Source organism: Xiphias gladius, chromosome 7 (assembly GCF_016859285.1).
Source record: "Xiphias gladius isolate SHS-SW01 ecotype Sanya breed wild chromosome 7, ASM1685928v1, whole genome shotgun sequence".
Classification (NCBI taxonomy): Eukaryota; Metazoa; Chordata; class Actinopteri; order Istiophoriformes; family Xiphiidae; genus Xiphias; species Xiphias gladius.
The window spans coordinates 12,549,320-12,574,011 of NC_053406.1; the positions used below are offsets into that span (position 1 = coordinate 12,549,320).

Sequence of the window (24,692 nt, forward strand, 5' to 3'; positions counted from 1 at the left end):
TGTCTTTAACTTATGTTTATTGTGATTTTGTCAGACGATGTCACGGTTACAAAATCTGGATTTTAGCAGTGCAGAGCAGAAGCTTGGAAATGGCTTGGAAGTTACTGCTGGTTAAAATTTAGTCTTACTGGGCCACATTGCTGTCTCTTGTCATTTCATACTTGCCCCGTGTGAGGCTTGAAACTCACGACCTTCAGATTATGAGACTGACGGACTGCTTAGTGACTGAATAACAATTTAGTCCCTATACTCGTTAACAACAGTGTATCTGCACACCAAAATGCTCACACAAACTCTTTAATCCACATTAAATGTGTTTCGTCATGACTCAACACTTAAGCCAAGACCAAAGAAATGATCCATTACTTGGGGACACATACCACATGCTGTGGTATGTGTCCCCACTATTCTATATTGTTGTTTTGATACAGGGGACACCAGTAACAAGCATTGTTAAATAATATCCAGCCCTAGTTATTGATGCTACGTCCCTTTCTGTCTCTCTCTCTGTCTCCCTCCTTCTCCCTGTCTCTCATATTCAAGTTCAAAGGTGCTTTATTGGCATGAAAGTTTCAAAAACAATGTTGCCAAAGCATGAAAATACAATTTTGCAGAAAAAAGAAAAGAACAATAAAACAAAACCAGATCGATACACATATATATGCACCATAATATACACCGTATATTATATGTATGTATACGTGTGTGTGTGTGTATGCGTGTCTAGCTCATACTGTGTTCAATGCCTTGATTATTTATGGTGAACTGGTATTTGTTTTCCTGGCAAATGGGGCGTTTCTAGGGCATTTTTTTTAGTTTTCTTCATATTTACTGCCAGGGCCCAGTTCTGGCAGTATTTTTCTACTGTGTCCAGCTGTTGCTGTGGTCCTTGTTTTAGTAGGAGATAGTAGAACAAAGTCATCGGCATAAAACAGAGACATAACCTCTCTGTTTAGGGGGGAGAAGCCAGGAGCAGCACAACGGTCCAACTGAACAACAAGTTAATTTATGACATTAGAAAATGTCGCACTTAAAATGCAAACCCTGACAAATACCTCTTCTCTGGGGGAAGAAATTAGTTTGTTTGTCTGAAATTTTACCAGCGCACTTGTTTTCCAAAAACACTGATTTAATCAGACTCTATATTTTGCCCCCTGTACCACATTGTAGAAGTCTGTAATAGATTCCTTCATGCCAAATTGAGTCAAAAGCTTTTTTGAAATCAATAAAACAGGTAAATATCTTACCATTTTTTGTTTTTTGTTTTCCTTCTCTCTCTCTCTCTCTCTCTCTCTCTCTCTCTCTCTTTCTCTCTCTCGTTGTTGAATTGATTTGGTGCATGTGATGTATAAGCTGGTCTCTGGGTGAGAGACCAGCTTATACATCACATAGTCAAATATTTTGACTACCCAGTCAGAAATTTCAACTCGAACGCCACTTGAAGTCGGATTTCTGACTTGGAAATTCGAAAGGACCTCACCAACCTTGACCTCAAAATCCAAGATCACTTCTCTGCGCATCAACAGTTTATGGCTTCATGATTCCACTGTTACCTTTATGCTGTGTGCCATGATTGTATATCCCGAAAGTATTCTAAACTGCATGGCTTTTTAGTTTCCGCGATCTTCGTGATTTTATTTGTATCCGACTGAAATGTCAATACCTTCTTCTGCCTGAACTTCTGTGAAAAACGTTAGGGTAAAATATGGTGATTTTTACCCTTTATTTGATGTTTTCGTAAATTAACTATTTTTAAAAAAATACTTTGCAGAGTAGTTTACTTGTATACTTATATGTGGATTTGAGAGAAACCCCATTTTAGAATCACATACGTTGCATACTCAGTTTTGTTTGCTCTGTAGTCTTAATATATATAAAAGAGTCATGAAGTATGATAATTCTGGGGCTAATGTAAGATTCTTTGGTTTTCATCATCAGGGACTCTACATGTACCAGTACTTATTGTGTGTCTCCCGACAATTGTTTTGTTGTGATCTGATTTCAAAACACCTGCCTTGTGTGAGGCTTGAAACTCACGCCCTTCAGATTATGTGACTGATACGCTGCCTACTGCCTCCACGAGGCTATATGAAGGCATTGAAATATTGGAAAAAAATAGAAACAATCACAATTTGATCTCTGTACTCAGTAACAACAATATACAGTCTCTGCTCAACAAAATGCGATTTGCTGCCTTCTGTGCCAATGAGGCTATGCAATTAAGTTTCACATAACAAAGAATGGAATTGCACTGTATTTATCCATGTGCACAAAAAGTTGACATCAGTACTGAAAATTGTTAAACAATATACAGCCCTAGTTTCATATTCTAACTACAGCTTCAAACTAATTGGCTGGGCGGCAACAACGAAGGCAGCCTTACAAACACGAATGTCTGTGACTGACAGAGTGAAGTAGGTACACCATTGGTCAGCCAGTTGAGTGTATTTTAAAAAAGCACTTATTGACAAATCTAGTGTATTTTTGGACAAACCTTAGCTATTTTCTGTAGAAGAGAGTCACCAGTACTGCCTGCGAGCGAGAGGTCATGCTTTTTCTCCGCAGGCATACCTCTCTATGCGTCTCATTCAGTTGACTGCACAGCAGTACTGAATATTGTTAAACAACATGCAGCCCTAGTTTCATGTTCCAACAGCTTCAAACCAATTACTTTTTAATTCCTATTCCAAATCTCTGGTTCTTCAGTACCAAAGAGAGCTCAACAGATTGCAACTGCAAACGCAGTGCTTTTGACTATTTGGTTAATTTTATGTGTTTTTGCTGTGCGTTTGTCTGTTTGGTTGTGATGTGTGTATTTGCAGATCATTTGTTGTCACATTGATGAAGATCTTTTCTTAATTTGCTTGTCTTTTGTCCAATTTAATGTGTTTTCTTAAGTTGCAGTGCGTTGAGCTCTCTTGGCCACTGTACTTAAGTACTACTACTCCAGTACAGATTTAGTACTTTCAAAATAAGGATAATGAGCAGAATGTCTCCTCTTGACTGTATTTTGTGATTTGCCTTAAAAGGCTGCCCCGTGTGAGGCTTCAACTCATGACCTTCAGATTATGAGACTGAGGTGCTGCCTACTGCACCAGCGAGGCCATAGGCTGGATTGGAAATATTGAAAAAAAGAGAAACTAGAGACCGTCTTGCTGTGGGATCACACCAGCCGCAATGCTTGTCAACATTTTGACGTTCCGACCCAGAAGCCATTACTACATTATTACATGAGTACTCAGTAGTTATTGCTACATTATTACATGAGTATTACATTGGTTATTACTATGTACTAAGCACTCATGGGTTGACCACACCCATCTTCGAACTCAGCCTTCATTTTTATCTCAACGTTATCTTACACGGTTGTGACGCTATCGCAATGACAAAATTTGTCTACAGACAGACATATAAACACCTGCCAAAGTACTCAAACCCACCTCTGTGGTTGTTTCCACTACAGTAGGTGTCTACACGACCACATTTTGCCATGATCACACACACGCACAGATTCACAAGGAATAATAATAATATGGTGCATTTGGCAGTCAGTGTAGTCAATGACGAATGTGTGTATGGATGGGTGTGTGTCATGGTGTCAGATTGCTGGATAGTAAGAAAAATGCCCTGTGTGAGACTTGAACTCACGACCTTTGGCTAATGAGACTGATGTGCAGCCTACTGCGCTAACAGGCTTGAAAAATCAATGTATTGTGATTCAGGTACTTCATTGAGGCCATTCATGGTCAAGCTAAAGGTCCATTACCAAGGTCAAGAATGAACTGTCAACCTCAGTTTTTAAACCCAACATCAAGGAGTCCTAAAGGAGTCTGTACTCAAAATAATGAAAATTTGAACATCTACAATTTAATGCCACTACTATCGTGGTCAAAAATATCACTATAAGCAATATTATCGCATAACTACAAAAAAAATATGCATGTGGTAGTCAGTTTAGTCAGTGGTGAATATGTGTGCATGGATGAATGCAAGGTATGGTGTCAGAGATTTACACTGAATAGCATACAACAAATAAAGATGAGCAGCAGAGATGTTGGAATGAGAGCAGTCCTAGGTCAATCGAAGATGCACAACCAATAAAGAAACGCTACTGAATGGAGTGGTGGTGGAGTGTAGATGTTCCCAAATACAAGTTCAGCCATAGCCAGACTAATTTTCCATTCTTACCCCACATAATTGGTACATTACTTTTGACAGAATGTAGTTTGTGTCTTTATTATTCATTGTTGTTGTGGTAAAGGTGACACCAGTAACGAGCACTGTTAAATAATATCCGGCCCTAGTTCCCGGCACCTGCTTGTTAGTTACTGTTGCTACACCTCTCTGCCGCTCTCTCTCTCTCTCTCTCTCTCTCTCTCTTGTTGTGGAATTAATTTGGTGCATGTGATGTATAAACTGGTCTCAGTCCTCAGGTTTAGCCTATTGGTACTCCTTCAGTGTTCAGCAGAAATAGACATGGTTAAGCTTCTCTTGTCTTTTCAGTTTAGCCGTTATTTGGTGTTTTCTGTAACTTTAAAATGCTTTGCAGAGTACATTGTATACTCATTGTATAAGAAACACCATTTTTGATCAAATAGATTGCAGATTGTTCTAAATGAATTATGTTGTGGTGGTAGTGTTTCCATGTACATTCTTTAACAGACTCATTGTCAATTCTTACTCTCTACAGTTGATACTTTACTTTTGATGTACAGAATGTCTCTATCAGGATTTATTGTCATCAGGTAATTTGTTTTGATAAAACAACTGCCCCGTGTGAGGCTTGAACTCACGACCTTCAGATTATGAGACTGACGCGCTGCCTACTGCGCCAACGAGGCTGTGCCTATTTGGAACATGTCACCAATATTGAAAGTAACAATATCCGACCCTAGTTTCAAGTTCCTAGTACAGCTTTAAACCAAGTAATTTTTGATTCCTCTGCCCAATGGTTACTACTTCAGTACTAGTTCTCAGAGTAACTGTATTTACAAAATACAACGAATACATTCCTCCCTCACTTCGGCATAAATTTGAAGACACAGCCATTACTTTTGACAAAAATGATCACATAACTGGACTATGACAAGTATTTGAAGATACTACCTTACGTTTCATGAGTTAGCCATTCCACTCAGAATGGAAAAGAAAAAGAAAGGAAAAGTCTTTTGGCTGAGGAAGAAACAGTACACAAAGTTGCAAGAATGTTTTTATGATTCATTCATGCCTTTGCAGTCAGCTTGGAAACTTGCAGCACAGGATCACATACATTGCAGACTCAACACTCCACATGTACCAGTGTGTCTCCCCAATTATGTTTTGTTTCATCTGATTTAAAACACCTGCCCCATGTGAGGCTCGAACTCACAACCTTCAGATTATAAAACTGACGCGCTGCCTACTGTGCCAACAAGGATATAGGAAGGCTTTGAAATATTGAATAAAACAGAAACAATCACAATTTGATCTCTGAACTAAGCGGCAACAATGTATGTGCACACCAGAAAGCTCACACAAAGGCTATAATCAACTTTAAATGCTTTGTGACATGACCCAGCACTAAAGCCATGACAAAAGAGAGGTCTCACAGATTTGAGGAAGCAAAAGACTAAGGATATAAACGAAAGGAAGAAAAAATCTTTTAGTACAAATAGTACATACATTTGCAGGAATATTTTCATAATTCATTAATATTATTGCAGTCAGTTTGGTAACTTGCAGCATAGAATCACATACATTGCATTGACTCAGTTCTGTATGTGCTGAAGTTTGAATTTGAAAGTCTAAAATTGCACCTTGAAGTACAGTAATTCTGAGAAACCAAACCGACCAAAGAATGTGAGATTTGTTGGTTTTTGGCATCAGGGAAGGATTTATGTTTTTACTTTTTATGCAAATCTACTAGCACTCTACTTTTAACAGCATGTACCAAATGTCTCCCCCAATTGTTTTTGTGTTGCCTAGTACGCCAACGAGGCCTGGAAAACAAGAGGAGATAATTCAATTGCAACTATAGCTTAACCTGTTTTCTTAAATTGTTTTGAAAATGATGTAATTTTAGTGTAGTATTTTTCTCAACTCTCAAATAGTTTCACAAATGTTTTACGTAGGACTCTCAAAAGGGACCCAGCGGAAAAGAATTGGTTGCAACAAGGGATGAAAGGGAGGACATATAGACAGACAGTGAGAAAGCACTTTGGTGAGCCACAGTACTCTGACTGCCTTATTTCCTACTTATAGCAGAAGCTCTATTGACTGAAACTCAGTGTCAGCTGTTGCGCAGCTGCTTTAGAGTGCTAATATTAATGCTGGCACATTGAGGATGACACTCCAGTATATTTAAGAGTGTCCATTAGCCCATTTTCCTGCCTTTGAAGTTGTGTTCTATAGCACCATGTTGTGTGTGCTGTAATTTCCCTTTTTGTTTACTAATAATTCTATTTTTCAAAAAAAAAACAAAAACAAAACAGTGCCCCGTGTGAGGCTTGAACTCACGACCTTCAGATTATGAGACTGACGCGCTGCCTACTGCGCCAACGAGGCTTGTGAAAAATTGTCTAAACTGATACAGTAACCATACAGGATGACACTCCAGCCTTTGTGCATGCGACAATGTGTTTCTCTAGGTGTGTTTGTGTGTATTACATGTGCTTCTGAGTTTGCAGGTGTCAGAGATCTCATCTGTGTTATATTTTTTATTCTTTAAAGCAATGTGTCTGTCTTTCCATTGGAGCTACTTCCCTCAAAAGCACAAATGTCACCTCTTTGCCTTTGTTCTTGTTTTTCTTATTATATCATCATAAAGTGATATTCCTCACACTGCTTGAACACCAAGTGAACCCACCGATGACCGTGTAGTGTATGTACAAGTGAATGAGGTGGGTGAGAGTATGTGTGTGTCTGAGTGAAAGAGCAAGAGAGACATAAAGATAGAAAAAAAGAACAGGAGAGAGGAAGATTGTGTGTGTATGTGTATGTGTTTTTGGCAGTGAATCAGTATGCTAATGAGGCATGGTCTGTAATCCTCTTACCGCTAATCTCACTCAATCCCCCCAGTCCAGGCCTGGGCACTGCTCACACACACAGACGTGCCTGGGTGAACACAACCACACACACATAACCACAAACAGAAACACACACACACACTCACGCACATAGTGCACGCTCACTGACTTGCTCACTCTACTTCTGTAAAATTCATACCCTCTTTCACATACGCAAAAAATTAAACATCCCACTCTCATTCTTTCAGTTGTTGTTCTTTTACTTTTTTGTCCAGCCAAGAGGAAACATTTTTTTGTTGAAACAATCAATCAGCTTTTAAATACAAATGTATCCTGTCAAAACCTGAATGCCTGTTCCCCCATACCCCCAAGGGGTTCTTGAACCATAGGGAGAATGTGGCACTGTCTTTTTTTAGGGTCCTTTTTGCACTGACTGTGTCATAAAAGACAAGGTGAACTTTGTTATTCACAGACAGACGATGCCGGTCTGCAGCACGAATACTGATTACCTGCCCATGTCAAAGGTAGTTGTGTATGTATGTGTGCACGCGCAAGTTCTGTAAATGCTTTTTTTGTAGTCCGACATCACAAGCCATGTGGTCAGATGACTGTTTTTCTTAGTGTTGCCATGGTGATGCAGCAAAAGGTCGCTCGGAGATGTTCTCTACCAAGACCTTGTGTACATGCATGTGTCTGTACTTCAGTGCAGCAGATTGAATTTGGCAGCAGACACCAAAAGAATGGTCAGGCTGGGGCAGTTGTTTCAACAAAAGACAGCAGTGTGTGTGTGTGTGTGTGTGTGTGTGTGTGTGTGTGTGTGTGTGTGTGTGTGTGTGTGTGTGTGTGTGTGTGTGTTTGTATGTGTCTTTATGTGTATGTGTGTGCGCGTGTGCGTGTGTGTGTGTGTGTGTGTGTGCCTGTGTGCGTGTACATGTGCATGTGTGAGTCTGAAAGAGATATCTGCTGATACATGCATGAATAACGTCACAGTGGAATTTCTAACACAGCCTCTCACATTGTGTGTGAGTGTATTGCTGCTTGTGTGTCACTATTAACTCATATCTGATATGCGATTCAATATATTACAGCAGGATTAAAGCCTAATGCTCAGTTGAGAAACGCACACATGCAGACACTCACACACACACTTAGACAGACACAGAAAAAGCCTGGCTTTTCAACACTAGGGGGCTGACAAGGTATTCTTCTGCTATGTGTGTGCCGAATACTGCTGCATACCTAGCACTCAGTATGCACAGCACATCATCCTCCTAATCTCCCTCACTCTGTCTCTCTCAGTGTCTTCCTCTTTGGGCCTCTTCCTCTCTCCATCATTGCCTCTCTTCTGCTCTCCTTCTTCTTCTCCTTTTTTTCTTTCCCCCAACCTCCTTTCCCCATCAATTCCCCCTTTAGGCACTGTATACCTCTCCCGGTTCATGCCCTTCCTCTGTCTCACGGTCATCTTCTCCCATTTGATTTGGGTACCTCAGCTGTGTCAATATCTTGCCGCTTTGCTGCTACTTAATAGCATTTACCTCTACTTCACGTTTCCTCCTCTTTTTTGCCTTTCATCTCCTCCTCCTGCCTCCTGGTGTACCCTCTCTGTGCAGTATATCCTGTCACTTAGACTTTGAGTAGCATATAAAATTTAAATGGTATGTTGAAACACCCTTTATAGATCTGCCTTTCAAACCCTTCATTCTCTTCCTATCTCCTTATCCTCTTCTCTGCAGGTATGAAAGAGCTCTCCCCTCCTCCTCTAAACCTGCGGCGTCTCTATACTGAGACATTAGAATGGGAGCCAGTGTTGATCATCATCTCTCCAGGGGCAGACCCATCCCAGGAGCTTGCAGAACTAGCAGCAGAAACCATTGGCAGAGGCAACTATCATGAGGTAGTGAATAACAGGATAGAGTGGGAGAAGTCATAGCAGATTAGCAAGTGCAAGGGGATTTTTTTTCAACACAATATCAAGATCAGATCTACAGAATAGACTATTGTGCACCTAAATGGGGAAATATTAGAGTGCTACTGCTTGTTGAATGTTGTATTGAAACACAAGTTCAAGGAATAGCTCTTGATAATGTTCTGCCAGTGGAGCTAATCAATTTTAATAAATTTCAAGACAGTCATTCTGAAAGTCTGTGCGCACCATTGCTTTTGGTGACCTGTTCCTTCATTACAGTTTGAGGTATATTTCTAAAGGAATTTCCTTCAGTTTTAAATAACTGGGACAAGACCTCCTGCTAAAAATTATCACCAAAGTGCAAAGTTTTATAGATGTTATTTACAACTTCCAAAGTATATGTTTTTTTTGTCTCTGTTTTAAGATCTTTTTTCCTTGTTAAGTATGCAAACCTACCCACAATCAGCTCATAGTTTTAAAGCTCAAACATATTCGACCATATCGCTAATATGTGATTTATCCAAGATTATTCAGGCAGTTCGCAGTCAATCTGTTTTTTTACAATTACCATTCTAAATGAAAAAAACTACATATACAAGTAAACCCATATATCGGACACTAACAACGTACACACTGCATTCCCCTCGTATGGGTACTGCACACAACGTTACTGTAAGTCATATCAGTTACATATAAATAAAAATCAGATTAGTTAAGAGTTACTGGCCCTATTTTGGGGCCCTACTGAGATAAATCACATTGGGAATGTCACTTTGCAAGTATTTCATAGTTGCTATACCTAACTTCTAAGAAATTACAACATAGAATCAAATTTAATTAAAAAAAAAAAAAAAAATCAGTTTCTTACCCCCCCTCTCTCCCTTACTCTCCCTGTCTGTCTAGATCTCTATGGGTCAGGGACAGGCTGATGTGGCCTTAGCTACACTCAGAGAATGTTCCCAAAATGGAGACTGGCTTTGCCTGAAAAATCTTCACCTTGTCACTGCATGGCTACCCCTCCTGGAAAAAGTAGGTGCTCTGTGAGTCTTTGTGTGTTTGTTGAAGCCTTAGGGACAGGTGTTAACATTTGTCTATGTATGTGTGTGTGAGAGAGATTTTTTTTCTCTTTATTTTGTGCTTTTTGGTTAGTATGGTTCATGTATAATATCCTAGCCACATTTGAGCAATTCGTGCAAAACAAGGTGTGCATTAGTAGCCATGGGTGGGAAAAGGCAAATTTACAAGATAGATAGAAAATGTGTAATGTGTTGTAAAAAATAACAGATGCACTGATACAGCAACAGTATTATAATAAGTCCAGACACTTATATAATGAATCCATTATAAGACTTCCAAAGTACATTAGGTTGGAGGACAGGGTTCAATAAACAATCTGTTGGGATAAATCCAGTGGACTGAATACTGTAGAATAAATCCATGAAAATAAATCCAAGAAATTATTCCAGTGAAACAAGTCCAATATGAATTCACATTACCTGAAGCCCATAGTGCCAGGTAAGTGGAGCTGGGATAAAGGGGAAAGGTCAGTGGAAGGGGGAGCCTGGAGGATGTTCTGTCCTTAAAGATGCCCTGTGGACTTTTCTTTGTGAACAAACACTAGTTATTTTTACATTCACCAAAACACATGATGTGTATCTTTATGCTATAAACAGCATGCCAGATGCATTTCTACCCTCATAAAACACTAGTATTAATACTACTAAGTATTTTAAATCCTACATCATTTATATCATGAACAACTGGTTGTCCTCTTCTTCCTGGCTTTTGCTGGGGCATTGCTGCATATCTATGAAAGTTACCAATAGAGTTGATCAGAAAATTTGTGTGGAACCATTGGCAGGTATGTGTGTCGTGTCACCCACATGCACATGCTTTTGCATGAAGAAAACAAAACAGGGACCCACTAAAAAAACAGTTCAATAGTGCTTACAGAGGTCGAAAACTCCAAAGGGTACATTTAAAGTTTGTGTGCAATTTCTAGTTTCATTCTGCTTGTCAGTTTTTATCTATAATAATGTTTAGTACAACACTGTTACATGCACGCACTCACACACACACACACACACACACACACACACACACACACACACAAACACACCCACACACAAACACAAGAACACATTCCGCTGGCTGCTCAAATTTCTGTCTTCTGTCCTTTACCTGTACATACAAATTTGGCATTCTACGTGTCGGCCCATATACACACACACACACACACACACACACACACACACACACACACACACACACACACACACACACTGTCTTTCAGAGTGTTTGTTGGACATACATGCGTATATATGTTTGTATCATAGTTGCTTTACATGTAATGAGTGTATGTCTGTTTGTGTGTGTGTGTGTATGTGTGTGTCACTCATGGTGTTATGTCATTGTAGCAGGTCATATCTCACTGGAAGGCACAGCTGTTGGCAGTGATTGATTGTACGTTTGTGTGTGTGTGTGTGTGTGTGTGTGTGTGTGTGTGTGTGTGTGTGTGTGTGTGTGTGTGTGTGTGTGAGAGAGAGAGTGTGAGTGTGAGAGAGAGAGAGAGAAGGATAGAGTCTATATGTGCAACATCAACTGTGTGTATGAGTTAGATCGTGTATGTGTTTTTTGTGCTTGTGTGGGTGTGTGTTCATGCATGAGCATTCCCTGGGGTTAGCCAGTGAGCCCTCCTATCCAGAGTTGTCTGTGCTTCCAGAGTGACTTAAACCATTGCTTAATACAGCTCTCCTCTTCTACTTTTGTCCCTCTCCATTCCACTCTCCTCACCCACCCCCTTCTCTCCTCGTATTTTCATTTTACCTTTTTCTCCATTTGCTTCCTACATTCCGGCTATCTTTTCCCAAGTTTTTCTTAACACTCGTCCTCTCCCGCTTCGTATTGTATAAATAAAACTCTTTTTCTGTATGTCTGTTCCTCTTCTCTCGCTGGTTCTTTGTCTCGCTCTTTGACCAGCAACCAATGAAGGTGAGGTCTCGGCAGTCGAGCTTGAAATGAAAAACTGACGCAACACGGGGAACGAAGGAGGCAGGGAGCATAGGAAAGAAAGAAGAAGAAACAGTAGATGTGAAAGGATGGAAGTAGGGAAAAGATGAAGTCTCAGCAGGCAGGTGGAAATTCTACCAAGCAAGGGGTTTCGTTTTAGTATATCTTTCTGCTTCTGTAGCTGTGTCCATTTACTCAGTCTAACTGTATCTCTCAGTGTAGTTTCTAAAACTTCAAACTTCTGTTTGCCATCTGTCTACTCCGTCATTCCCTCCTTCCCTAAACCAGTTGGTCAGTTAGAGAGAGGAGAAAGGGGGGAAGAGAGCGGAGGAGAGCAGAAAGTGTTCATAATTGAAGTTGGCAGTGCAGATGTCCTCTCATCCCTGCCCACTCATATTCTTCCACTTATAATGTTTCCTGTCTCTCATTTTTCACATCACCAACTCCATCCATCTAGCTTTCAATCTATCTATCAATCTAACGACCAATCTAAATGTCTCTTTGTCTGCAAATTTCAATATGATGAATATAATGTACAGTTTTGTAGGACAATAAATAAATGAAATACTGTTTATTATGTCTTTGAGAATCACGTCTATTGTGATATAATTGTTCAAAACATTGTGGTAGGATGCATCAGCAGTTGTTGTATCTTGTGATTCTCATCCCCAGTGTGTAGATACAAATTTCCATCTGTCTACCTGTGTGTGAGTGGTATGTCTCTCACACTCTGAACAATATGGATGTATTCTAACAAAGATAGTTCTTGATGTGTCAACAGTAAAATAAATCTGTGCTATTTCTTCTTCTCTCTGGCTTCTTCCTTCTCTTCCTTTCTCTCTATCATGCCCCATCTTTCCTTTTCTTGCTTGCTTCTCAGTTAATGTCTCCGCATCTTCCCGCAATACCGTCACTGGTTCAAGTGAAATTCTGGTTGACAACACATCAGATAAACACACACACAATGAGAGACAGGGGAATTTTCTATGAAGGATGTCAGTTCCTGTGTTCTTTGATTTTCTGCGATCATGTTTGCTTCCATGAGAAAAAATTAGGTTCCAAATGATGCAGAAACACATTGATTACATTTCAGTGTGTGTTTGTGTGTGTGTGTCTGTTTGCTTCTGTGTGAGTTCCCAATCCGATGACACAAGACCCTAAGGTGCCTGCATTCCATTTTTAACTACAAGTCAAAGAGAAAGATAGAAATGGAGGGGGAGGGAGACTGTAAGAAGAGAAGTGAGGGAAAGAAAGCTGAAAGACACAGCGATGGACACAGTGAGCAGTAAGAGAGAGAGAGTCGAGAGAGAAAGGAACAAATAAAGAAGTGAGGTGAAAGGTTTGTCATTGTGGAGAATCTGTCACCATGCAATGATTCTAATGGAGAAAGAATTACATGAAAAAAGAAAAAATCAAAAGGAGGGAGGAAAGAGGAAATATATTTTATTTATGTGTTTACTGGATACATTCTGCATTGGTTATCCTCCTTATAGTATTTAGTATGTACTCTACTTTTCTGTGTACACAGAGTGCCAATGCAAAAGAGAGTTAACTACTTTCATTAAACCACACTGTAAAAGTAAATGCTATATAAATGTGATAAAGTACAGCAAAAACTGTGTTCAGTGCATTATAAAGTTATAACTCTGCTCTTGAAATGAAGAACAAAATTGGTCTGTATGAACTTGACTGAACTTTGTGTTTAGCACTTGTACCTCACAGCAAGAAGGCTATGTGTTTGAATCTAACCCAGCTGGCTGGGCTCTGTCTTTGTGGATATACTGGGATAGACTCCAGCCCTTTGCAAACCTAAACAAGATAAGCAGTTTAGAAACTAGGTGGACCTGTGTGATACAGTGGCTGGACAATATGTGCCAATATGTGCCATCAAGGGATACAATACATATATATGTGTGTGTGTGTGTGTGTGTGTGTGTGTGTGTGTGTGTGTGTGTGTGTGTGTGTGTGTGTGTGTGTGTGTGTGTGTGTGTGTGTGTGTGTGTGTGTGTGTGTATTCGTGTGTGCGTGTGCGTCTGTGTCTGTGTCTGTGTGTGTCTGAGTCTGTGTCAGTGTCTTATATTCCTGTTATGATGTGTGTACTGTCTTTCTTTCACAGGAGCTAAATGTGCTGCGTCCCAAAGTGGGCTTCCGTCTCTGGTTGACAGCAGAAGTTCATCCCAGATTTCCTCCTATTTTGCTGCAGTCCAGCCTCAAGATCACTTATGAGGTACTCACATACACACACATTCACCATCACACACATACAGGTATGAAAAAGATAACACTATAATACTCCTACATTACCTTATTGTGAAGTTTAGGGTTGAGTAGTGTTGACCTAACTCATCATACACAACTTTACATGCTAACATGCACCCATGCATTTTAGTGAGGCATTCTGTACACAAATGCTTATCCATCTCTATAGTTTTTTTTTTTTTTTCGCACAGTACTGAAATGTTTCCTTTCATTTCCACAAATATTGACTGATGGTTTCTGTCAAACTCCACAGAGTGTAGCTATGTGTCTCTTTTATACTCTGTATAATGGCTGTATATGCAGTGCAGTCACAAATGGGCCTACTGTACATTTGTAAAGAGATACAGAAGCCTGCAGCTTGTGTGTTAGTGATGCGTGTTTTACTGGTCAGTGTGTTTCTGATGGGAGACATGCTCAAGGGGTTAACTACTTCACCAGCCAAGCATGCTAAACAAACAGGCTCTCGCTCTCTATCTTTTTTTCTCAGACACAAACACTTTCATGGGCAAACTTACTGACATACTTTATAAGTATGTACATCCTGAACACATCCCCAGTGATAACCATAGTACTGTAATATATTATTTCTGGATTGCAGGACAAGCCAATGTCAATGCTAATATGTCAAGACAAACAGTATACATACAATCTGATAGATTGACTGTTTTGTTTTTGTCAGTGTGATTGTATAAGGATTGTACAGAGTTCATCAGCAAGACTGGAGCTGGGGCTGCTCAGTTGATCCATGTGAGCTATATAAACTGTTGCAGTAGTAGTAGTAATAGTAATAAATGTGAGCTAACAACATGTGACATTGCTTGGCCACAACCGCCATACACAAAAAACATGAAAGATCGTGCAAAATTACCCTCTTCTACAACCCACTTTACAAAAATGAATAAAATACAAGTCATCGGTTTAGCAAAAACTCAATTACTAACCCAAAGTCTAAACATTAATATCTCAGCTTCTAGAGCTCCTCGACACAGCCCCAAACACCATGCCTCAAACTCGTCACCCCTTTGCAGTTAAGTGTTTACGCTTCAGACAGTGAATATGTTTAGTCCCTCTTTGTCAGCGCTGGCAGGGCATTAGACTTAAAGTGTAAACCAACATCTCAAACTTATTAAAGACCAAATATTAATTTCTACATATTTATTTCCAATGAAAATATACAGAACCACAATTCACTAGCTTCATTTGAGAATAAAAAGTGACAAGAAATGTAACTGATTATTTAGTGTCAATTGTTAAGGGTGATTAGATAAAGGATAGTATGAACCTTCCGGGGTGCACATGGGGAAGCTGTTCTGCTGCTGTTGAAACAAGTAAAATTCAGACTGACTGTGTATGTGCAATTTAAAAAGATAAGCACCTTACAAATACATTTCATCTACTGAAGTTGATAACATATGTAGTGGATTTGGCAAATTAAGTACATATGCGTTACTGGCTGTATGTATTATCAAAACCTCCAGATGGAGGTACCAAATGTTCTGCAAAGCTGATAATATGTGAACTGATCTCAGTTTATACTCATTGTTTCTGTTTTAAAGAGAGCATATTGTTGGACATTTGAGGAATCAAATGTACAGAGAACTGCTCAGAGATGCACTATGTGTTGACTTGTGTAGAGAATGTTCCAACTAACAGTATAACATAGGAATGCAGCATTTGTATACACATATATAGATTCTGATGGCTGTTTGTATAAAAGAGCACTGAAAGCACTCTCTGTCATGGACTATGGTCCTAATCCTCCTTGTGGTCTTCTCTATCATGTGTCCAACCCTGACCAAACAAAGCCTTTTCAGTTTATTCATGGAATCTTGTTGTAACTCCCAGAGACACTGATGGTGGTCTACAAATAACTTAAACAACAGGTAGTCTTTTGTATGCTGAAAAGGGCCTCAGCCCTCTTAATATGATTTCTTTTATCTGCCCTAATTTGTTCAGTGTCCTTATGTTGACAAACAAGTCCAATTTGTTGTTACAGTCATATGAGAATTTTAGAATGAGAGAAAGGATTTTTACATGTGGTCCATTGTTTGTTGGTCCTGAATTATGGGTGTTGGCTTAAGCTTAAAAGACAGAACAGCACCAAGCAGACTAAAAAGAATCAGTATGACACACACCCTGAATTGCTTTCACAGCTTCTGTCTGGTTTTGCCAGACACACACATTTGATGAAGTGGATTTGGGAATCACACTGTTGGAGATTTGAGGATAATATGCTACCAATTTCTCACAATCCAGTCTCCCAGTATCACAATAATGCGAGCTCACATGGTACCCTAACATAGTATCATGACAAACAGAAATGGAACAGTTACACACTTCTACAGCTGGTAATCCAGTGTAGCTGCTGTCTGTTAAGTCACTTTGATTTAACATATTGTAAGCAACTTTATTTCTTTTGCACACATTCATCATCTATGAAGCAAACATTTCAGTCAGAGTGATTACAGATTGAGAATATATATATATATATATATATATATATATATATATATATACACACACACACACACACACACACACACACACACATTCTCATTTTAAAATGCCAACAACACCCTAAAACCTTGGAAGCTAGTCTGTAACAGCTTCTTTGTCCAGGTAGTATCACCTCCCTTTCATTTTACAAACATTCTGATATGTCTTCTTGAGTGCTCAATAGGACATAAATACTGTATGTATACATTTGTCTACAGACTCCCCAGCATGCCCCATATGCCCCACCATTCAGCACAGAAGTCTTTCAAACATGTTTAATGTCTACATATACCTTGTAGACCTCATATTTCTGTGCTTGTATGACAGTACTAAGTTTTGACCTTGCAATTTGAACTTGCACTGAAATTTGTTGCAGAACATTCCGTCATAACAAGTCCCATTCTGTCTTCCCCTTCCCATTTATCCTTCCTTACATTGTCCTTTCCCTGTCTTTCTGTCTGTTCCCCCTTTCTTCTCCCATCTCCAGTCTCCTCCTGGGTTGAAGAAGAATCTGCTGAGAACATATGAGTCGTGGACTCCTGAGCAGATCAGTAAAGGTTGGTTCTTCTCTTCTCTTCTCCTCAGTCGAAAAATGTTTTATTTCATTAGAGAATGTCAAAATATTTTTTTAATATGATTTTTCTAAAGTCAGTTCGTTGTTTGCTCCTACTCTTATTCTGAGGAATGATTTTCAGCAATGCTCAACTTAGTTTTGCCTAGTAATGTCTCTGCTATGTGTGAATTTCTTACAGTACATCTTACATCTCCGAATCTATCATCTGTGTCAGCCTTTTGAGACCGCTAAAAAGTAGATGCAGCTAATGAGCTGGCCATAAGGTTCAAGAATTTCTGCTTTGTTGTCATTTACACTAAAGGGATTTTTTCAAATTTTTTAACACAAAAGTGTATGTGTTGCTTCCTGTGAACAAAGACATCCCAGCAAGTGCAATGATCAGCAGCAAGCTATCCGTAGCAGAATACAGCATGTTTAGGTCTCCTTCCAGTCCTCTTTTGTAATTTGTTTAATGAATGATAAAAAAAACAGCTAACTACTGTAAATTTTTATAAAACACAGACACTGATAAGGATTGATTAATATAATTAGTTGGGTTGTAACATGTTGATTGTTTTTGTGTAGGAGGCGTCCTGGCCAGAGCTCAGTCCCTGTTCTGTCTGGCCTGGTTCCATGCAGTCTGCCAAGAGAGACGCAACTACATACCACAGGTAAAATACATAAACACACCAATATGGACCATAGTCATAGTTCTACAGTTTCATCTCAGGACAATAAATCCAAAATACAGTAGCATTAAAATGCCATTTAAAGGAGGAAAAATACAACACTTATTCAAATGTTGTAAAATTCCTAGATTCCTTCTTTCCTTGAATTTTACTGCCACTGGATTGAAACTTTTACATGAATGCTACTAGTATTAGTCACTGTCACATGTAGATACTTAACTTTTTTACTTACAGCATCATATTGTGTTTTAATACCTTTTAAATCACAAGCTTCTTGGGTAGTTTTTACTTGCAAAACCCAAAGATGGGTTTACCCACTTATGAAGTACATGACCTTACGTTTCTTTGCCCTTACTAATCAGCATAGTAAAAATGTTTGCTCTTTATGTCGTCCCTCTTGCAAAGTGTCTGTGTGTGCATATATATATATGGCTATGTATGTGTGTGTGCATCTATGAATATAAGCCTTTTTAGTGAACTTGCCGGTCAACACGCATACAATGTACACGGCACAAGACACAACGCAGAAAACTGTCCCCACATTGGTAAGGCTTCAGAGCAGTCCCCGCACCTGATACTTTTTAGACACAATGCTTGTAGACCAAAGGGCTTGCAATTTCAAGATCAATAGGATTACAGGAAGCAGAGACAGACTTCCCTATAGACGCTAAATGTTCCCATGAAGCATGGGAAATACAAGTCCTATGATATCATACACCGTAAACGGATTTTAAAAATTAGACATAATGTAAGCTGAAAACAGATTTCATTGAGCCACTGCATGTGCTGGTTGTAATTACTCTATTTTTGAAACTGAAGTGTAACTCAACTTTAACAGTCTCACAACAGCTATAAGTCAAAGTGGTGTGTTTTACCAGTGCCGGAATCCACTCATAATGCTATGATACCAAACACAGTGTTTCTTCATTTGAACTACAGTTCTGGTGATAAATAATCTTTACATAACAAGATAGAGGTTGTAAATAATGACATAATTTGAATCCCCATGGAGAAATCCAAACTAGTTATTTTCTTTGATGAAATCCAAAGCAGTGATGAATCAGAACAAAACAGCTAACAAATCAAAGACACTAAGGGGAATGATGCCAGTAGTTGCCTGAGTTATTAGACTATTGGGACCCTGAAAAGACCACAGGTGTTATAAATGCTCAGACCTGATTAAGAAAATGAACTGTATAATTTTAAATGGATATTAGAAATGATTTCAAAATGACCAATGTTGACACATGAAAAAAGCTGCACATTGGGACATTGGATGGATCTCTGCCTCCTCCTGATCTACATTTCCTATAGTTTTTGGCTAAGTCTCAAAGCGTCAGACAAATTCTGTAACTTTCCGAAGCTGACAATCCGACATTGATGCCCACTTCAAACAGCGTTTGGCCAGGTGTGCAGAGGTGAGAAGCTATGCAGGTGTAGAACTTCTCTCTCAAGGTCTCTTGTTTCACTTTTTACGCAAGTATGTATGCCACTCTTCATGCCTACATCTGAGTGCAACAGTATGATGGACTGTGATGAGGGACCGTCCAAAAATGTGTGCTGTTATCCTCACAGGATTTCCAACCTGCCTTGGACTGTGGCTGTTCAGAATAGCAATAAACACTGGCTTCCCAACATGGTCGAACAACATGTTGTACAAACTAGTTTGTTTTGAGCAATCATTATGTTTCTTCCTATCTCAGTAAGTTAGCATGTCATGCTTTGATATTGTGTAGTGAGTAATAGAGGTGTATATTGGCTTTGGTTTTAAATGTTTTTCAAGTAAAGTGGGTCTTTACACAACTGCCTCAGTTTTCGATGTCTAGTGCTCATTTTACAGTTAGGGTGCACTCAAATCTACCATATTTAGAGCATTTAGAAGCATTTTCTTCAAGCAAACATTGACATCTGTCCTCCAGTAGTGACATGCTCTTTTAAAACCTAGCATTACAAGATTCAATGAAAATCACATAACCAGGTTTTGCTGTCTCCTCATGTGTTCTTACATGATAACCTATCGGAAGGAGCACAGTCAAATTTCAAATCCAGTTTTGCTTCAGATTACAGATTGCACCTGTAATTACTTGGTACTTGCTGCAGTTTGCTGTGTTATGTTTCCACTTGTCGACTTAAACAGTTGCTTTTAAAATTTGGTAGCATGCCAGTGTGTGGCAGATTCTCATGATGCACTGGGACTCATTTGTCTCTGTGTGTACTGCAGTGTTGCCAGAGTGGTCTGTCCAATCGAGTAATAAGATATTTTTTGCAGTTTGTTTGTTTGTTTTTTTTGGTTTTTGTTTTGTTTTTTTGGTCCTCTTACCAAGACACAACCAGAAGGCTCCCAGTAAACCAAAACACAAGGGAGAACTGTAGCAAAGTACATGTTTTTGTAATTAAATTGCCACAACTTTTGCACACTTTTTTCTTCTCTCTCTCTCTCTCTCCTATTCTTCCAGGGCTTGGTCACAATACTCCCCCTTAACCATCCCCCTAATTGTGGAGTTGTTTGGAAAAAAATAGTATTGATTGCCCGAAAGGACAATATAAACCTACATAACTAACATACAGTATACCTTTGTCTTGTAAGTCTCTTGGGAGTCTGTCTCTCAGTGACTTAAACTGTGGTAACTGTTTTCATTTGAGATGGTTATGTTGTTTCTTATCCAAGAAAATGATTGCCTAATTACTGAAACAGTCAAGCTCCTTTCGTCCACTCGACCATCACTTACTCCCTTCTCAATTCATCTACTATCCTCCCTCCTTTTCTGATTTATTCTCCCAGTTTGAATCCTTTTTACATGCCTGTGCAAAAACCACTTCATTTAAAAAGACAGGACAAGACATTGAGAGAGAAAAAGAAGGAAACAAAGGTGGGAAAGAGAAAAGAGGAGAGATGAATACAAAGAGAGTTTTTACATGTAAGGTAGTGTACAGTCTTACTAAAAGTAAGTGTATGCAGAGCCACTGCAGCAGCAGAAAAAAGCACAGACACACTCAACTTTATAAGCCTCATACATTGAATCATTCACAGAATAAGCAGCTAAAGCTGTGTACATGTAGCAGATGCACACACGCATGAGTACAATCTGCCAACTCACTCATGTAAGCACATTTATCAAATGCAGTAGAAACATGCCCCAACATACTCTGAATACACGCTCAAGCATTTAATTACTGAACATACAACAACGTACACTTAATCATTCAAAGAAATACTGAACATGCCCAGACAGTTTTCCCTCACCACTAACCTCATCCACCTACAGCATCAGTGGGCAGATTACAACTGCTGATTAGCAGTGACTTGTTACAAACACACTCAAAAACTCAGACTGCTCTCATACTCAGTTATGTTTTAACCCTGAAATGGTCAATATTGTGATACTATGTGCGTGCTAAAACGTTGGGGGTTTTCTGTGCATGTGTGGGCATTATTGTTGTCTGATTGCAGCAGACGTGTTTTTTTTCCTTCCTGAAACCTTGGTGCTAATGTATTGACTATCTTTGCTCCCAGGCAGTGTAGCATGTGTTCATACATACATGGGCCTGTCTTTGCTCAAAAACTAGACAAGTCTTAATTTTGTAATTTACCCACCAACTGTAATTGAGGTTTGCTTGTGACCAGATGGTTTCAGGATAGAGAAAGGTATATTAAAGATATATTATATTATAGGTTATAATGGTATGCAGTAACTGTCACTCAACAGCTACTGGAGATTTTCCCTACAGCAAATCATTGCTGAATTATATTGGGGCTGTATTAAAAAACCTGGGTTGTGCCTCTGAAATATATTAATGAGTTTAACTCTGTTCAATTTGAGCAGGTGATTACAAGCAAGGCAAGTAAATATGTGTGAATGTGTTGAAGTGGTTTCAATAGCTTCATCTATTAGTAACACACATAATGGATATTCACCCTCAAAATGAGAGCCAAAAACATTTTATAAGATTGAAAGATAAATCAACTTACAGCACATTCTACACTGAATAGCATACTGGTGTCTGTACTTTCTCAGGTTTGTGTACTCCATCTCTAAGACAGAAAAATATAGCAGCCATGGTAATGAAGACTACACTCGCATACAGTTGTTATAAGATAAAGAAGACAAGGAGATGATGGATAAAGAAAAAGATGTGAGATTTTGAATGCCATCTGTTACTCTGTGGCTGACAAATTCTAAAAGAAACCCATTAGTTCTTGATATCTGGTGATCACTCTTGTACAGGCAGTGAAATGAATATATTAAAATTTTTGTACTTATTCCCTGTCCTCTGCTTTATCCAGGGTTGGACTAAGTTCTATGAGTTTTCTTTGTCGGACCTCCGTGCTGGCTTTGAGATTATCGACAGGCTTTTTGAAGGTAGGAGAGCTGGTTAACAGATCACAATGCAGTGGCCAGCTCTGCTCTGTTGTTCACCTCTGCAACACACATGGTAATGAGAACTGGAATCTGTAAGATCTTTGATCAATTACCTCTTTAATTTAAACCACCTCTGATAGAGCGTGACCTCAACAACTCAGAATTTGCATTTCAATGCACTGTGTATATATGTGCCCATGTACCCTCTGCTGTGTCTTCCTGCCTTTCTGTATATACTGTATGTGTGTGTGCACATTAGCGCACTTTGTCGTTTTGTTTTGTGCACACTCATTACAAATGTTTATAGCTGTCTTTGTGTGCCTGTGTGTCTTGGTATCTCCAAGGTGGTAAACTTATCCAGTGGGAGTTTGTCCATGGCCTGTTGGAGAGTGCCATCTATGGTGGGCGCATCGACAACCCCTCTGACCTCCGCATCTTACGTTCTTACCTTGAGCAGTTCTTCTCTGCACGTCTCCTCTTGACCTCCTTCTCAGCTGGTCATAGAAAGAGCAGAGGGGGAACACACTTCCTTCCACCTCAGATCAGTCTCCCAAACTCTTGCTCCATATTGGTAGGTTGTCAGGATAACACAGTGGTGTAACACATACAGTTGGCAAGCACGGACCTTAATTAAGAGTTGCAGGCATAGGTGCTGTATGAATAGCTCTTAAACATGTTCAAGGAATTAATTTTAGCCGAAGAGGAAAAAAAATTAGCAATACATTCTTTTTGTACTGAATATTTTAAGGAGCAATGTAGTGTATGCACACCCTAATAGTATCAGGTGCATTGGCAAAGCAGAAAAAACAGTTCAAAGAAATGGTACTGAATTAATGCTTCCCAAGCAACTAGACTTACTGTTTGTGGTTTGGTCAGTATTGAAATTTCATTAGCCTGTGTTGTGATAGCTGTATTTTAAGTTGGTTTATAAAGTAGCAAATACAAGTAAATACCATTAGTTTCCTTCAATTTTACCCAATGTGTTTTATTTTTGTATTGCTTTGCATGTAGTTTGCATTCTGTGGATGCAGCTTAGTATCCACAAAAAAATAAGTGGGCATATATGCCCAAAACTGCTTATTAGATGCCTGTTCATTTGAAATGTTATTAGAGTAAGTTAGTATACTGTAGAGCCATCGAGAGACCATTTGGTAAGCAAAAGAAGTCACTATGAAAATCTATATTTTTGAAATGGCAAATTGTTCATACAATTTAACACTCAGGAAGTGGGAGTGCAGTTTTAATAATTTAAGCCTCTAAAGTACTTCTTGTGCCAAATGAATATTGTTACAAAAACAGCATCAAACCATACGAACAACACACCTAATTAATGTCAGGATAGCATTATTCACCCCATAGTCACATGAACAAACTTTATCACTTCATTTTTGCTTGGAAATGTAAAGATGTTGTCTGTTGTCTGTTGTCTTAGAGCCATGCCAGATTCAAGTAGCATGCTTACATCTTTTCCTTCTGCTATCTTATTCTTTATATCTATTTTACTATCCGTGCTCCTGGGTGCATTTCTGTATGTGACCTGCATGTGTCTGTGTGCCTTCCCAGGACTACCGCAGTGTAATAGAGAATCTCCCAGAGGATGACAGACCTGCATTCTTTGGTCTGCCTGCCAACATTGAGAGATCCTCCCAGAGAATCATCAGCTCCCAGGTGCAACCACGCACACAGAGCCACCTGCTAATTCATACAAGCACACACGCAACAAAAACCTCCATCTCTACCTCACACATGTAGAAATGCTAACGCAGACGCACACACATATACACATTTATTGCCATACGCTCACACGAACACACAAGAAAACTCATACGTGTAAAGATATGCACTCTCTCTAACTCATATACACACAGGGACGTGCACAAGCACAGTCATCAATACACATGCACTGTTTATGTTTAGAAACACATGTATTCACATACATGCCAGTAAACATATAGGCAAGGTTATCCATCTACTCACATTATCTGCCACGAAGGTACTCAAAGCATACAAAGGGAACTAGGATCTTATGAAAAAGTTGTGCCGTGTGGCACATGGGTTGCTCAGGGTCAGAACTCACCCCCCATTGCAGAGTTTGGGCTCAATCCTAAGTAGTGCTACCTCTGCCATGTGTGCCATTAAGGTGACTTCACACTGAATGCAGAGCCTCATCTTGCTTATTTGTGCAAATCTGATAGTTGGAAAGTCAGTCTGTGTTTATTTGCTACAAACAGCCAATACATCAACAGTATAGATGTTTGCTTTAGCTAACTAAGAACATGCATTAACTTTTCGTTTCCGTGGTTATTGTATGTTTTTTGTGATTTAAAAAATTACTAGGAACCGGTTGATTCTGTTATTTTCCTCCAGACTCTCCTCTTTTTTTTTTCTCTGTTGGTTCATTATGTAAGTGAAGTG

The 24,692-nt window shown here is 39.2% G+C and overlaps 1 protein-coding gene and 2 non-coding genes across 3 annotated transcripts in view; 1 reads left to right on the forward strand and 2 right to left on the reverse strand.

Moving 5' to 3' along the window:
• The window catches only part of LOC120792359 (cytoplasmic dynein 2 heavy chain 1), a 119,090-nt gene that overhangs the window by 76,246 nt on the left and 18,152 nt on the right, over positions 1 to 24,692 (forward strand). Inside the window, exons 81-88 of the mRNA XM_040131496.1 lie at positions 8,738 to 8,898; positions 9,814 to 9,939; positions 14,036 to 14,146; positions 17,162 to 17,231; positions 17,813 to 17,898; positions 22,202 to 22,277; positions 22,622 to 22,848; positions 23,841 to 23,945. Coding sequence (XP_039987430.1) covers positions 8,738 to 8,898; positions 9,814 to 9,939; positions 14,036 to 14,146; positions 17,162 to 17,231; positions 17,813 to 17,898; positions 22,202 to 22,277; positions 22,622 to 22,848; positions 23,841 to 23,945 — 962 coding nt within the window. The remainder of the gene's footprint in view (positions 1 to 8,737; positions 8,899 to 9,813; positions 9,940 to 14,035; positions 14,147 to 17,161; positions 17,232 to 17,812; positions 17,899 to 22,201; positions 22,278 to 22,621; positions 22,849 to 23,840; positions 23,946 to 24,692) is intronic.
• trnam-cau lies at positions 4,769 to 4,841 on the reverse strand. The gene has a single exon. It is a non-coding gene; the product is annotated as a tRNA-Met (tRNA).
• Positions 6,471 to 6,543, reverse strand: trnam-cau. The gene has a single exon. It is a non-coding gene; the product is annotated as a tRNA-Met (tRNA).